Source organism: Bombina bombina, chromosome 10, assembly GCF_027579735.1.
Source record: "Bombina bombina isolate aBomBom1 chromosome 10, aBomBom1.pri, whole genome shotgun sequence".
NCBI lineage: Eukaryota > Metazoa > Chordata > Amphibia > Anura > Bombinatoridae > Bombina > Bombina bombina.
This window is the reverse complement of record NC_069508.1, coordinates 103,667,492-103,682,882: the sequence shown is the minus strand read 5'-3', so window position 1 is coordinate 103,682,882 and position 15,391 is coordinate 103,667,492. Positions and strand designations below refer to the sequence as shown.

General features: G+C 39.0%; 1 protein-coding gene across 4 annotated transcripts in view; it reads left to right on the top strand.

Annotated features, from left to right (window-relative positions):
- The window catches only part of RASAL2 (RAS protein activator like 2), a 516,482-nt gene that overhangs the window by 364,749 nt on the left and 136,342 nt on the right, over positions 1 to 15,391 (top strand). For all 4 annotated transcript variants that reach the window (XM_053693294.1, XM_053693295.1, XM_053693293.1 and 1 more), the window contains one exon: positions 14,166 to 14,272. In XM_053693294.1, the coding sequence (XP_053549269.1) occupies positions 14,166 to 14,272 (107 nt within the window). The remainder of the gene's footprint in view (positions 1 to 14,165; positions 14,273 to 15,391) is intronic.

The following is a 15,391-nucleotide window of genomic DNA, read 5'->3' as shown; positions in this document are numbered from 1 at the left end:
TGTCCCTTTATGACACACGCACACTCTTGAGCTCACTTGGGATTACTCTTTAACAAAGAATACCAAGAGAGTTGAGCAAAACTGATAATAGAAGTAAATTAGGAATTTGTTTAAAATGTCATGCTCTATTCAATCAAATTTGACTTTACTGTCCCTTTTAAAGAAAGCTTTCAAGAATTGGTTTTAGACTTTTTGGCTTAATTCCCCCCCCCCCCCCCCCCCCCCCCCGCCTGCTCGAGTATTCAAACACGGCACCGTTGCAGAGCGTCAGTGGTGGCTTGTATGACACGACCTAGGTCTTCACATACACAACACCGCCAGCTCTTTGACCAGGCACGGCCCTCACAGGATATGTGCGTATGCCGCAGAAAATAGTTTTAACTTTAACTAGAAGCATTTTTGCTAGTGGAAGTGCAAAAATGCTTCTGTTTCAAATTGAAATGCACCCATGCTCATTTCATTTTTTACTTTTCTATCCCTTTAAAGGTAGATGAAACCAAAATTGTTTCTTTCATTATTCAGATAGATTATACATTTCTAAACAACTTTCTAGTTTACTTCTGTTATCAATTTTTCTTCATTCTCTTTTTATCTTTTATTGAAGAAGCAGCAATGCACTCCTGGGAGCTAGCTGAACACATTTTGGACAGCCAATGAAAATAGGCATACAAGTTCAGCCACCAATCTGCAGCTAGCTCCAAGCTCCTTAGCCTATCTAGATATGCTTTTCAACAAATGATACAAAGGGAATGAAGCAAATTATAAGTAAATTGGAAAGTTGTTTAAAGGGACAGCCTACACTAAAATTGTTATTGTTTAAAAAGGTAGATAATACCTTTACTAACCATTCCCCAGCTTTGCACAACCAGCATGGTTATATTAATATACTTTATAACATTTAAACCTCTAAATTTGTGCCTGCATCTAAGCCACTACAGACAGCCTCTAATCACGTTTTTTTATTTGCTTTTGAGCCATATAGATAACATTCTGCTCACGCCCAAAGAGTTATTTAAGATTTAGCACAACACAGTACTAAATGCAAGTAAATAGATAATAAATAGTCACAGTCATGTGATCAGGGGGCTGTCAGAAGATGCTTAGATACAAGGTAATCACAGAGGTAAAAAGTATATTAATATAACAGTGTTGGTTATTCAAAACTGGGGAATGGGTAATAAAGGGATGATCTATCTTTTTAAAACAATAACAATTCTATTGTAGACTGTCCCTTTAAAATTGTTTGCTCTATCTCACTGGTTTTAAAACCAGTCCTTATTCCTCCCTAACAGGCCAGATTTTCAGGATCACCTTGGATGAGAGCAGGTAAAATAACCATGTTTACTAATCAGCTGATTGTTTCACCTGTGCGTCAGTTCAGATATCCTCAACATCTGGCCTGTTATGGGAGGTCTGAGGACAGGTTTAAAAATCAGTGCCCAATTTGAATCATGAAAGAACAATTTTGGGTTTCATGCCTGTTTAATAGGACATGGCTGTTGAGTCAGTCAGTAGTAGGATATGCACGAGGCCACAAATAACTGGCATTTACTGTTCACAAGTTTAAAGGGACCTTAAACCCTTTGAGACAGTTACTTTTCAGCTTATTTATAACTGTCCCTAATCGGCCTTAGCAGGAAAGATCAGCTATGAAGATCAAGCGTTCATTAGTAAACTTTAATAATTTGACACTTATTTCTTAAACCTTTATACAAATAATATAATTTTAAAATATACACCTGCATAATTTTCTCAGGTTAATGTTTACTACTTTGAATATACTATTTTGTCTAGAATTTTTGTAGGGTATAATGTCCTTTTAATTATGTGTTTAACCCGTTTCAGAAATAAAACAAATAGTTTACAGCAAATGTGTTTAACCCTTTCATGCCGTGTCTAATTTGACTACATCGGAACAACGTTCTGACGTAAACAAATTGAATTCACACGATTGTGCATACGATCGCCAGATTTCAATGCTGGGATTGGGTTAGGGGAGTGTCCCTATGATGTTAGGCACACCCTCCAGGCCGCGATCCCATTCTGAAAGCGCCATTGGCTTCAGTACAGCCAAACGGCTAGTATGTTCCATGCCATCCTAACGGCGCTAACGCGTCCTAACATCGCAAAAGTGTTAATACTAGATTGTATTTTTCTTTTTAAATAATAATCCTTAAAGGGACAGTCAACACCAGAATTTTTGTTGTTTAAAAAGAAAGATAATCCCTTTATTACCCATTCCCCAGTTTTGCATAACCAACACAGTTATAATAATACATGTTTTACCTCTGTAATTATCTTGTATCTAAGCTTCTGCTGACTGCCCCCTTATTTCAGTTCTTTTGACAGACTTGCATTTTAGCCAATCAGTGCTCAGTCCTAGGTCACTTTACGTGCATGAGCTCAATGTTATCTATATGAAACATGTGAACTAATGCCCTCTAGTGGTCAAAATGTATTCAGATTAGAGGCAGTCTTCAAGGTCTAAGAAATTAGCACATGAACCTCCTAGTTTTAGCTTTCAACTAAGAATACCAAGAAAACAAAGCAAAATTGGTGATAAAAGTAAATTGGGAAGTTGTTTAAAATTGCATGCCCTATTTAAAACATGAAAGTTTTTTTTGGACTTGACTGTCCCTTTAAAGGGACACTGAACCCAAAATTGTAAGCAACTTTTTTTTAGCATGAAATTTTAAGCAACTTTCTAATTTACTCCTATTATTAAATTGTCTTCATTCTCTTGGTATCTTTATTTGAAATGCAAAAATGCAAGTTTAGATGCCAGCCTATTTTTGGTGAACAACCTGGGTTCTTGCTGATTGGTGGATAAATTCATCCACCAATAAAAATGCGCTGTCCAGAATCCTGAACCAAAAAAAGCTTAGATGCCTTCTTTTTCAAATAAAGATAGTAAGAGAACGAAGAAAAATTGATAATAGGAGTAAATTAGAAAGTTGCTTAAAATGTCATGCTCTATCATTGCACTCTAATTGGAAAGCTATTTGTATTGACATGAAAATGAGTGAAATGCCTGCTGCTACATACACAGAATAAAATATACAAAAAACTAGATTTAATTGGCACATAGTTACAAATACTTTCTCCTCCTGCAGTTGTCAGAACATTACCCTAGAGGGGAAGAACATTTCCTATAGCTCCCTATGAAGTACGCTTTATGCTTCTTTCTGTTTCCTGAAACTTCAATCGTAAATAAATGATGTCTATTAAATTGCATTGTGCCTTAGGCAGAAGAATATTTAGCAGAACCCTGAAAATTAGACCTCTAAAATAGACCTGTGGGATCATGAACTCGCATTTGCTTTGGGATAAATACATAGAAATAATTAGAAACTTATATATTGCAGGGGATTCATTTAACATTCTTATCTCATAAAGCATTAAAGGGACACTGAACCCAATGTTTTTCTTTTGTGATTCAGATAGGGCATGCAATTTTCAGAAACTTTCTAATTTACTCCTATTATCAAATTTTCTTCATTCTCTTGGTATCTTTATTTGAAATGCAAGAATGTTAGTTTAAATGCCAGCCCATTTTTTGTGAACAACCTAGGTTGTTCTTGCTGATTGGTGAATAAATTCACCCACCAATAAACAAGTGCTGCCCAGTGTTCTAAACCAAACATTGGCTGGCCCCTTAGCTTAGATACCTTCTTTTTCAAATAAAGATAGCAAGAGAATGATTCAAAATTGATAATAGGAGTGAATTAGAGAGTTGCTTAAAATTGCATGCTCTATCTGAACCACGAAAGAAAAAAATTGGGTTCAGTGTCCCTTTAAATAAAGAAGTTGGGTATTAATATTGTATTATATATTACTTGTTTTCTTGCAAAATGAGCATTTAGAAATTCTCGATGAGGTAACATAGCCAGAAATTTTCGTTAGTGTGATAATAGAGCTTACATCATTGAACTTAAGTTCTACTGCCACATGATTATTTAGAACACAAGTTCTCTACTGATGATGAGCAATAAACTGACTGCAGCAAGAGCAGGCTCCTCCTAGTTGGTCAATGAAAGGAAGTAATGGACCCTCACAGTTGAAGTAAAATAAATAATTAAAAGATAATTATTATTGCAATGACTTATATTAAGTATAACCCACTGCTCATTATTTTTTTATTACAGTGTATGAATAGACCAGTATTGGCTACCATTGGCACTCCAGATGTTTTGAAACTACACTTCCCATGATACTTAGGGAGTATTGTAGAGCATCATGGGACATGTAGTTTCGAAACTTCAGTAGTGCCAAGGTTAGCTATCACTGGAATAGACTGTCTTATTTCCCTTTAAGAACTATCTCTAATATACATTCAGTACCCTCTATAACTGCTTCTCTTAAAAAATGTCTTATTTAAAAAAAAATTTTGCATGGCCATTAAATTTGTTATTTGGCAATCGGAGCATAATCAAGCTTTTCAAGTTCTGTTTGTATTATTTGGTTAAAACAATAAAATATGCCCAATGACTGCTTATAGATTGTAAGAAAATTTGTTTTCCGCTGGAAGTAAAGTGTTCTATATATAGTCCCTTAATTTATAGTACAAAAGGGAGCACAGTATTTAAAGGGACACTGAACCCAAAAAATGATTTTGTGATTCAGATAGAGCATGCAATTTTAAGCAACTCCTATTATCAATTTTTCTTCGTTCTCTTGCTATCTTTATTTGAAAAAGAAGGCATCTAAGCTTTTTTTTTTTTTTTGTTCAGTACTCTAGACAGCACTTTTTTATTGGTGGATGAATTTATCCACCAATCAGCAAGGACAACCCAGGTTGTTCACCAAAAATGGGCCGGCATCTAAACTTACATTCTTGCATTTCAAATAAAGATACCAAGAGAATGAAGAAAACTTGATAATAGGAGTTAATTAGAAAGTTGCTTAAAATTTAATGCTCTTATCTAAATCACAAAAGAAAAAAATCGGGTTCAGTGTCCCTTTAACTCTTCAACTGCATTGCTATCCTGGGTAAATTATAGTAAACAAATGACATGCTTCAAACCCGGAACAGCGGTAACTGCTTGTAATCCAATCAGCAGCGCTAGTCACATGACTCAGCTGTGAGACTAGTGCTGCGCTGCTGATTGGATCAGCATCAGTTCCCACTCAGGGCCACCAGTGCTCTGCGGGTCCCATGCTTTACTTCTACTGTATACTTAAAATTTAGGAGCCAGTAGGAATATTTAGGAGCCGGACTGTGTTATTTGTATATTGATATTTGTAGAATAACCAAAAAAGTTAGGAGCCAGGGGTAAAATTTTAGGATCCAGTGGCTCCCTGGCTCCTGTGTTTTTATTGACCCCTATTCTAATGCATTAGAGCGTGTCATTTTTCAACTATAATGGTCCTTTAAATCTAATAGCATTTTTCTTATTATATTTTTTAAAAAAAACTTCTTTATCTTCCACTAATGTGAGGCCATACATTTGTTAAAGGGACATGAAACCCACATTTCTTCTGTTATGTGTGATCAGTCCACGGGTCATCATTACTTCTGGGATATAACTCCTCCCCAACAGGAAATGCAAGAGGATTCACCCAGCAGAGCTGCACATAGCTCCTCCCCTCTACGTCAGTCCCAGTCATTCTCTTGCACCCAACGACTAGATAGGATGTGTGAGAGGACTATGGTGATTATACTTAGTTTTTATGACTTCAATCAAAAGTTTGTTATTTTACAATAGCACCGGAGCGTGTTATTACTTCTCTGGCAGAGTTTGAGGAAGAATCTGCCAGAGTTTTTTACTATGATTTTAACCGGAGTTGTTAAGATCATATTGCTGTTCTCGGCCATCTGAGGGAGGTAAAGGCTTCAGATCAGGGGACAGCGGGCAGATGAATCTGCATTGAGGTATGTAGCAGTTTTTATTTTCTGAATGGAATTGATGAGAAAATCCTGCCATACCGTTAAAATGACATGTATGTATACACTTCAGTATTCTGGGGATGGTATTTCACCGGAACTACTCTGTTAAAGGTCACTAATCCTTTTAATAACTAATTATCATGTTAAACGTTTTTGCTGGAATGTAGAATCGTTTACATTGCTGAGGTACTGTGTGAATAAATATTTGGGCATTATTTTCCACTTGGCAGCCTTTTTTGCTTTTATTTGTGACAGTTTCGTTTCTCTTCACTGCTGTGTGGGAGAGGGAGGGGCCGTTTTTGGCGCTCTTTGCTACGCATCAAAAAATTCCAGCCAGTTACTTTTATATTTCCTGCATGATCCGGTTCATCTCTGACAGATCTCAGGGGTCTTCAAACTTCTTTTAAGGGAGGTAAATTCTCTCAGCAGAGCTGTGAGAATTCTTATAGTGACTGTGAATAAAAACGTTGCTTTGTATTTTTTATGTCAAATTTAATTATTGTTATTTTACTAATGGGAACAAACCTTTGCTAAAAGTTGTGTTGTTTTAAAGTTTGATGCTATAACTGTTTTTCAGTTCATTATTTCAACTGTCATTTAATCGTTTAGTACCTCTTTGAGGCACAGTACGTTTTTGCTAAAAAAGATTATAACCAAGTTGTAAGTTTTTTTGCTAGTGTGTTAAACATGTCTGACTCAGAGGAAGATATCTGTGTCATTTGTTCCAATGCCAAGGTGGAGCCCAATAGAAATTTATGTACTAACTGTATTGATGCTACTTTAAATAAAAGTCAATCTGTACAATGTGAACAAATTTCACCAAACAGCGAGGGGAGAGTTATGCCGACTAACTCGCCTCACGCGGCAGTACCTGCATCTCCCGCCCGGGAGGTGCGTGATATTATGGCGCCTAGTACATCTGGGCGGCCATTACAGATAACATTACAAGATATGGCTACTGTTATGACTGAAGTTTTGTCTAAATTACCAGAACTAAGAGGCAAGCGTGATCACTCTGGGGTGAGAACAGAGTGCGCTGACAATGCTAGGGCCATGTCTGATACTGCGTCACAGCTCGCAGAGCATGAGGACGGAGAGCTTCATTCTGTGGGTGACGGTTCTGATCCAAACAGATTGGACTCAGATATTTCAAATTTTAAATTTAAATTGGAGAACCTCCGTGTATTACTAGGGGAGGTCTTAGCAGCTCTCAACGATTGTAACACTGTTGCAATACCAGAGAAACTGTGCAGGTTGGATAAATACTTTGCGGTACCGGCGAGTACTGAAGTTTTTCCTATACCTAAGAGACTAACTGAAATTGTTACTAAGGAGTGGGATAGACCCGGTGTGCCGTTCTCACCCCCTCCAATATTTAGAAAGATGTTTCCAATAGACGCCACCACTCGGGACTTATGGCAAACGGTCCCCAAGGTGGAGGGAGCAGTTTCTACTTTAGCTAAGCGTACCACTATCCCGGTGGAGGATAGCTGTGCTTTCTCAGATCCAATGGATAAAAAATTAGAGGGTTACCTTAAGAAAATGTTTGTTCAACAAGGTTTTATATTGCAACCCCTTGCATGTATCGCGCCGATTACGGCTGCGGCAGCATTTTGGATTGAGTCGCTGGAAGAGAACCTTAGTTCATCTACGCTAGACGACATTACGGACAGGCTTAGAGTCCTTAAACCAGCTAATTCTTTCATTTCGGAGGCCGTAGTACATTTAACCAAACTTACGGCTAAGAACTCAGGATTCGCCATACAGGCACGTAGGGCGCTGTGGCTAAAATCCTGGTCAGCAGATGTTACTTCTAAGTCCAAATTACTTAATATACCTTTCAAGGGGCAGTCTTTATTTGGGCCCGGTTTGAAAGAAATTATCGCTGACATTACAGGAGGTAAGGGCCACGCCCTACCCCAAGACAAAGCCAAAGCTAAGGCTAGACAGTCTAATTTTCGTCCCTTTCGGAATTTCAAAACAGGAGCAGCATCAACCTCCACTGCACCAAAACAGGAAGGAGCTGTTGCTCGTTACAGGCAAGGCTGGAAGCCTAACCAGGCCTGGAACAAGAGCAAGCAGGCCAGGAAACCTGCTGCTGCCCCAAAGACAGCATGAATCGAGAGCCCCCGATCCGGGACCGGATCTAGTGGGGGGCAGACTCTCTCTCTTCGCCCAGGCCTGGGCAAGAGATGTTCAGGATCCCTGGGCACTAGAGATCATATCTCAGGGATACCTTCTAGACTTCAAATTATCTCCCCCAAGAGGGAGATTTCATCTGTCAAGGTTGTCAACAAACCAGATAAAGAAAGAAGCGTTTCTACGCTGCGTACAAGATCTGTTATTAATGGGAGTGATCCATCCGGTTCCGCGGTCGGAACAAGGACAAGGGTTCTACTCAAACCTGTTTGTGGTTCCCAAAAAAGAGGGAACTTTCAGGCCAATCTTAGATTTAAAGATTCTAAACAAATTCCTAAGAGTTCCATCGTTCAAAATGGAAACTATTCGGACAATTTTACCCATGATCCAAGAGGGTCAGTACATGACCACTGTGGATTTAAAGGATGCTTACCTTCACATTCCGATCCACAAAGATCATCACCGGTATCTAAGGTTTGCCTTCTTAGACAGGCACTACCAGTTTGTAGCTCTTCCATTCGGATTGGCTACGGCTCCAAGAATCTTCACAAAGGTTCTGGGTGCCCTTCTGGCGGTACTAAGACCGCGAGGGATTTCGGTAGCTCCGTACCTAGACGACATTCTAATACAAGCTTCAAGCTTTCAAACTGCCAAGTCTCATACAGAGTTAGTTCTGGCATTTCTAAGGTCGCATGGATGGAAAGTGAACGAAAAGAAGAGTTCTCTCTTTCCTCTCACAAGAGTTCCATTCTTGGGGACTCTTATAGATTCTGTAGAAATGAAGATTTACCTGACAGAAGACAGGTTAACAAAGCTTCAAAACGCATGCCGTGTCCTTCATTCCATTCAACACCCGTCAGTAGCTCAATGCATGGAGGTGATCGGCTTGATGGTAGCGGCAATGGACATAGTACCTTTTGCACGCCTACATCTCAGACCGCTGCAATTATGCATGCTAAGTCAGTGGAATGGGGATTACTCAGATTTGTCCCCTACTCTGAATCTAAATCAAGAGACCAGAAATTCTCTTCTATGGTGGCTTTATCGGCCACACCTGTCCAGGGGGATGCCATTCAGCAGGCCAGACTGGACAATTGTAACAACAGACGCCAGCCTACTAGGTTGGGGCGCTGTCTGGAATTCTCTGAAGGCTCAGGGACTATGGAATCAGGAGGAGAGTCTCCTGCCAATAAACATTCTGGAATTGAGAGCGGTTCTCAATGCCCTTCTGGCTTGGCCCCAGTTAACAACTCGGGGGTTCATCAGGTTTCAGTCGGACAACATCACGACTGTAGCTTACATCAACCATCAGGGAGGGACAAGAAGCTCCCTAGCAATGATGGAAGTATCAAAGATAATTCGCTGGGCAGAGTCTCACTCTTGCCACCTGTCAGCAATCCACATCCCGGGAGTGGAGAACTGGGAGGCGGATTTCTTGAGTCGCCAGACTTTTCATCCGGGGGAGTGGGAACTTCATCCGGAGGTCTTTGCCCAAATACTTCGACGTTGGGGCAAACCAGAGATAGATCTCATGGCGTCTCGCCAGAACGCCAAACTTCCTCGCTACGGGTCCAGATCCAGGGATCCGGAAGCAGTTCTGATAGATGCTTTGACAGCACCTTGGAACTTCGGGATGGCTTATGTGTTTCCACCCTTCCCGCTGCTTCCTCGATTGATTGCCAAAATCAAACAGGAGAGAGCATCAGTAATTCTAATAGCACCTGCATGGCCACGCAGGACTTGGTATGCAGATCTAGTGGACATGTCATCCTGTCCGCCTTGGTCTCTACCTCTAAGACAGGACCTTCTGATACAGGGTCCATTCAAACATCAAAATCTAACTTCTCTGAAGCTGACTGCTTGGAAATTGAACGCTTGATTTTATCAAAACGTGGTTTTTCTGAGTCGGTTATTGATACCCTGATTCAGGCTAGGAAGCCTGTTACCAGAAGGATTTACCATAAAATATGGCGGAAATACCTATACTGGTGCGAATCCAAAGGTTACTCCTGGAGTAAGGTTAGGATCGCTAGGATATTGTCTTTTCTACAAGAAGGCTTAGAAAAGGGTTTATCAGCTAGCTCATTAAAGGGACAGATTTCAGCTCTGTCCATCTTGTTACACAGGCGTCTGTCAGAAGATCCAGACGTCCAGGCCTTTTGTCAGGCTCTAGCTAGGATCAAGCCTGTGTTTAAGGCTGTTGCTCCGCCATGGAGTTTAAACTTAGTTCTTAACGTTTTACAGGGTGTTCCGTTTGAACCCCTTCATTCCATTGATATAAAATTGTTATCTTGGAAAGTTCTGTTTTTAATGGCTATTTCCTCGGCTCGAAGAGTTTCTGAGTTATCAGCCTTACATTGTGATTCCCCTTATCTGATTTTTCACTCAGACAAGGTAGTTCTGCGTACTAAACCTGGGTTCTTACCTAAGGTAGTCACTAACAGGAACATCAATCAAGAGATTGTTGTTCCATCCCTGTGTCCAAATCCTTCTTCAAAGAAGGAACGTCTTCTACACAATCTGGATGTAGTTCGTGCCCTCAAGTTCTACTTGCAGGCAACTAAAGATTTTCGCCAAACTTCTTCCCTGTTTGTCGTTTATTCTGGACAGAGGAGAGGTCAAAAAGCTTCTGCTACCTCTCTCTCTTTTTGGCTTCGTAGCATAATACGTTTAGCCTATGAGACTGCTGGACAGCAGCCTCCTGAAAGAATTACAGCCCACTCCACTAGAGCTGTGGCTTCCACTTGGGCCTTTAAGAATGAGGCCTCTGTTGAACAGATTTGCAAGGCTGCAACTTGGTCTTCGCTTCATACTTTTTCCAAATTTTACAAATTTGACACTTTTGCTTCTTCGGAGGCTATTTTTGGGAGAAAGGTTCTTCAGGCAGTGGTTCCTTCTGTATAATGAGCCTGCCTATCCCTCCCGTCATCCGTGTACTTTTGCTTTGGTATTGGTATCCCAGAAGTAATGATGACCCGTGGACTGATCACACATAACAGAAGAAAACATAATTTATGCTTACCTGATAAATTCCTTTCTTCTGTTGTGTGATCAGTCCACGGCCCGCCCTGTTTTAAGGCAGGTAAATATTTTTTAAATTATACTCCAGTCACCACTTCACCCTTGGTTACTCCTTTCTCGTTGATTCTTGGTCGAATGACTGGGACTGACGTAGAGGGGAGGAGCTATGTGCAGCTCTGCTGGGTGAATCCTCTTGCATTTCCTGTTGGGGAGGAGTTATATCCCAGAAGTAATGATGACCCGTGGACTGATCACACAACAGAAGAAAGGAATTTATCAGGTAAGCATAAATTATGTTTTTGTCTTTCATGATTTAGAAAGAGCATGCAATTTTAAACAACTTTCCAATTTACTTTTGTTTTCTAATTTGCTTCATTCTCTTGATATCCTTTGTTGAAAGTCATAGCTAAATAGGCACAGTGGCTGCTGATTGGTGGCTGCACATAGATTTCTATGTGGCTCACCCATGTGTGCATAGCTATTTCTTCAACAAAGGAAACCTGAAGAACGAAGTAAATAAAATAATAGAAGTAATATAGAAGGTTGTTTACTATTGTATTCTCTATCTGAATCGTGAAAGAAATATTTTGGGTTTCATGCCCCTTTAATTAACCCTTAAATGCAAAACAAATCTGAAATAATCTAAAACATCTTCAAAAAGCTATGAAAATTTGGACACCGCTTTTTAATATCATCTGATAAATTGTTCTTTCCCGATATACGATCAAACATTACTGAATTACTCTTAACTACTTGGTTGCTGATTTGCACTCCTTGCATACCTTGCTATAATGGGCAAGCTTAGAATGTTGCTTCCTGTTAGAGGTTAATTTTTATAAAGCACAGAGCCCCATCTTGGCTATCTTCAACATATTACGGTTTTGCTCTGCCCTCCTGATTTGCTGACTCATGATGCTTTGCTACTGGGTTTAGAAAGCTGTACATTATTTTGTATTAGAACAATGTGAACTATGTGGTTTTCTGTTACCCCCCCCCCCCCCAAAAAAAAAAAAAACTTGCATTTTTTTGCAACGGAATAGCATTGCTTGTGTATGTGTGATTTGCACAGTGATATTGATCCTGTGGACTATATTCATATTAGATGCCATGAAATGTAAGGCAGTGAGCAGAGGAGAGATACATTGATCTTCCAGCAGGTTATAATGCAATGCAAGTGAGGAAGGGATGGCTGGAGGGTAAGGTATCTAAATTTGGAATAGCAGAGATGTTATAGATTTGTAACCTGAGTCGGCAGGACAGCACCAACTTTCCCTTGACGCTAGTGAGTGGAGGTACCGATGAAATGTATTCCTTACGTAGAAATTGTAACCCTGAGAAAAAAAATGTGAATCTAAGAGATTCTCAAGGCTGTACAGCTAATATATTAGGTGGAGCCCAGGATATTTCAGCCCATCTATGATTAAAAAAAAAAAGTCCTGCGATAAGAACGAAGCAGGAAGAGTTGAGTTCCAGAAGGTTCAGATTTAGGAATCTACAACTGTATCTCCTCCACCTTTCTCAAATTCTCTTCTTTTTTTTTTTTGCTGCTGAGTGAGATGTAATTTGCACACAAAAAAAAAAAACAATTATCCTGGGATGCTAAAGAAGAATGAGGATTGCTTTTGGTAGTTATCCAGGACAGCATTTTTCCTCTATAGAAGAATGGATTATGGAGCCGATGTCCTCCAGTGATACCGAATCAAAATGCTTCCCTTTACTAGAATTGGCATTCTCAGTTTGGCAAAAGTACGGACTGCTGTTGCTACTTTTGTTAACCTCTGTCATCCTGTGCAGTCAAACCTGATATGGATGCATTGAACACTTTTTTATGTTGCTAGAGCCGTTGGATTCTCTATTGTTTGCTCAGCTGTATATTTGCTGCATAGATCTTCGGTTTCTTTACATTGTTTTTCCATAATTATATATATATATATATATTTGCAATCTGATTATCCTAGCATATGTGTTCGACTGCCATTCTATGATTTTCTAGTCTTATCAAACTCCTACGTCTTCTGTTCTAGAAGCCACAGATATAAAAAGTTTTCATGTATATTTTCCTTTGCAGTTTTGCATCCCACTCTGTAATGAGATGTTTCCCCTATTGTGTTTTGAAAAGCTATGCAGAGCTTTCTGAGTAGGAATTATTCTTCCATGTCTACGCAGTCATTACCCTGATGATTTTATTTACACTCTTTGAACATTTCTGAATGTGTTGATCACAGTATAAAGAGATAATTTTCCCTTCTTTTTTTTGAGAGAGAGAGATTTGTTCTGTACCGGATACATGCTGTGTATGCTTTTCTGTAAGTGTTTGTTTCAGAAGTTTGGGGTACATTTAATGACTATTCAACTGTAGAGTGGAAGCGGTTAGCATCTGTAAATAGCCTGATAAGTAATGAGGAGTTGCTGTTGGAGCGATTGATTGAATAGCTGCAGTCTTGTGTGTCTTCTTGCTCATCTCACTGGAAGGGGAGGGAGAGCAGCAGGATTGGATCTAGCTGTCTGAAAAAGAAGTAGCACGGATCCCTTGGGCCAAAAGGCCAGGATTGTTCGCTCTAACTGCGCCTGTTTTATGAGAGTCGTGAAACATGCCGGATTGCACAGCTTCTGTGATTCTCCTTGTAATCTCCAAGAGACTTCCAACATCTCCGTAAAATGTAAATGTTATTCCACGTGGAAAATTCTTATTTAGCACCAAAGAAGTTGGATTGTGCCCAAGTCACGCTGAAATGGGTAGCACGTGTGATAAAGGTATACAGTGTGAATGTGGTTGTTGTTGAGTTGCTTTCTTATTTTCACTGCGCATGCGTGTGTGCTAAAGTCAACACTTAAACTTATACAAAGGCTAACACAATGTCCACACTTATGTTTTTATCTTTATACTCTTTTACTTGGGGTGGAATCCCGTTTGTTTACCCATAATGCATTTGTTAAATAATCAACCCTGTAGAATTGTGATGTTCCTTTTTATTTTCTGTTTTTTTTTCATTGTATTTTTTTGTGATCAGTGGAATACTTTGTTTTTCAAATAAGAGGTATCAATTTATATTTATATTGCTCATTCATTCTCTTTTGTGTTTAGTCCTGACACACTTATTTTCTCTTTTTCCTCCAGAGGTGCCAGCTGAAAGGTCACCGCGGAGAAGAAGTATCTCCGGGACCAGCACATCTGACAAGGCCAATTCTATGGATCCTGCTAGTACTTCTCCGTTTAAAGTTTCAGTAAGTTCTCCAAAACCATTGGGTGAAGTCATATTTCTTAGCATTTTGCTTTAATCTCAATTTCTCTGACTACTATAAAGAGTTAAACAAATACGTTTAAACAGCCTTAAACATTTACATATTTAAAATAGTTCCTGCAATTTAAAGAAAATATTTTGCTGTAATAAACTGCATGTGGAGTTCTAAAATGTATGGACATATACATTTAATTACAGTATTTTCTTGGTATATAAGACTCACCTTGCTTTATGAGAAAATGGCTAATAAAATATCCTTTATCGTTTATTTCAAATGTGCTATGGTATTGGATGCGTCTTATGTTCCAAAAAGTCTTCTATGCCGAAAAGATATGCTAACTACAGATAGAGATTTATATATATATATATATATATATATATAAATATATATATATATATATATATTTATTAATGAAAGGCATTGTAGTTAACTATAATACAGACTTATCTACAGGTAGATGGTTATTTCTGACCAATAATGACAAAAAACTCTTAAAGGGACACTGAACCCAATTTTTTTTTCTTCGTGATTCAGATAGAGCAGTGATTTTTAACCTTTTTTTTGCCGTGGCACACTTTTTTTACATTAAAAAATCCTGTGGCACACCACCATCCCAAAATTTTAAAAAAAATCACACAGTCTGCCGTGGCACACCTGAGGATCTCTCACAGCACACTAGTGTGCCACAGCACACTGGTTGAAAAACACTGAGATAGAGCATGCAATTTTAAACAACTTTCTAATTTATTTCTATTATCAAATTTTATTCATTCTTTATTTGAAAAGCAAGAATGTAAGTTTAGAAGCCGGCCCATTTTTAGTGAACAACCTGGGTTTTTCTTACTGATTGGTGGATAAATTCACACACCAATAAACAAGTGTTGTTCAGGGTCTGAACCAAAAATTGGCTCGCTCCTTAGCTTAGATGCCTTCTTTTTCAAATAAAGATAGCAAGAGAACGAAGAAAAATTTATAATAGGAGTAAAATAGAGGTTGCTTAAAATTGCATGCTCTATCTGAATCATCAAAGAAAAAATGTGGGTTCACTGTCCCTTTAAGTAAGTGAGAGATAACTGACGTTTGTGGGAGAAAGGGGGGGGG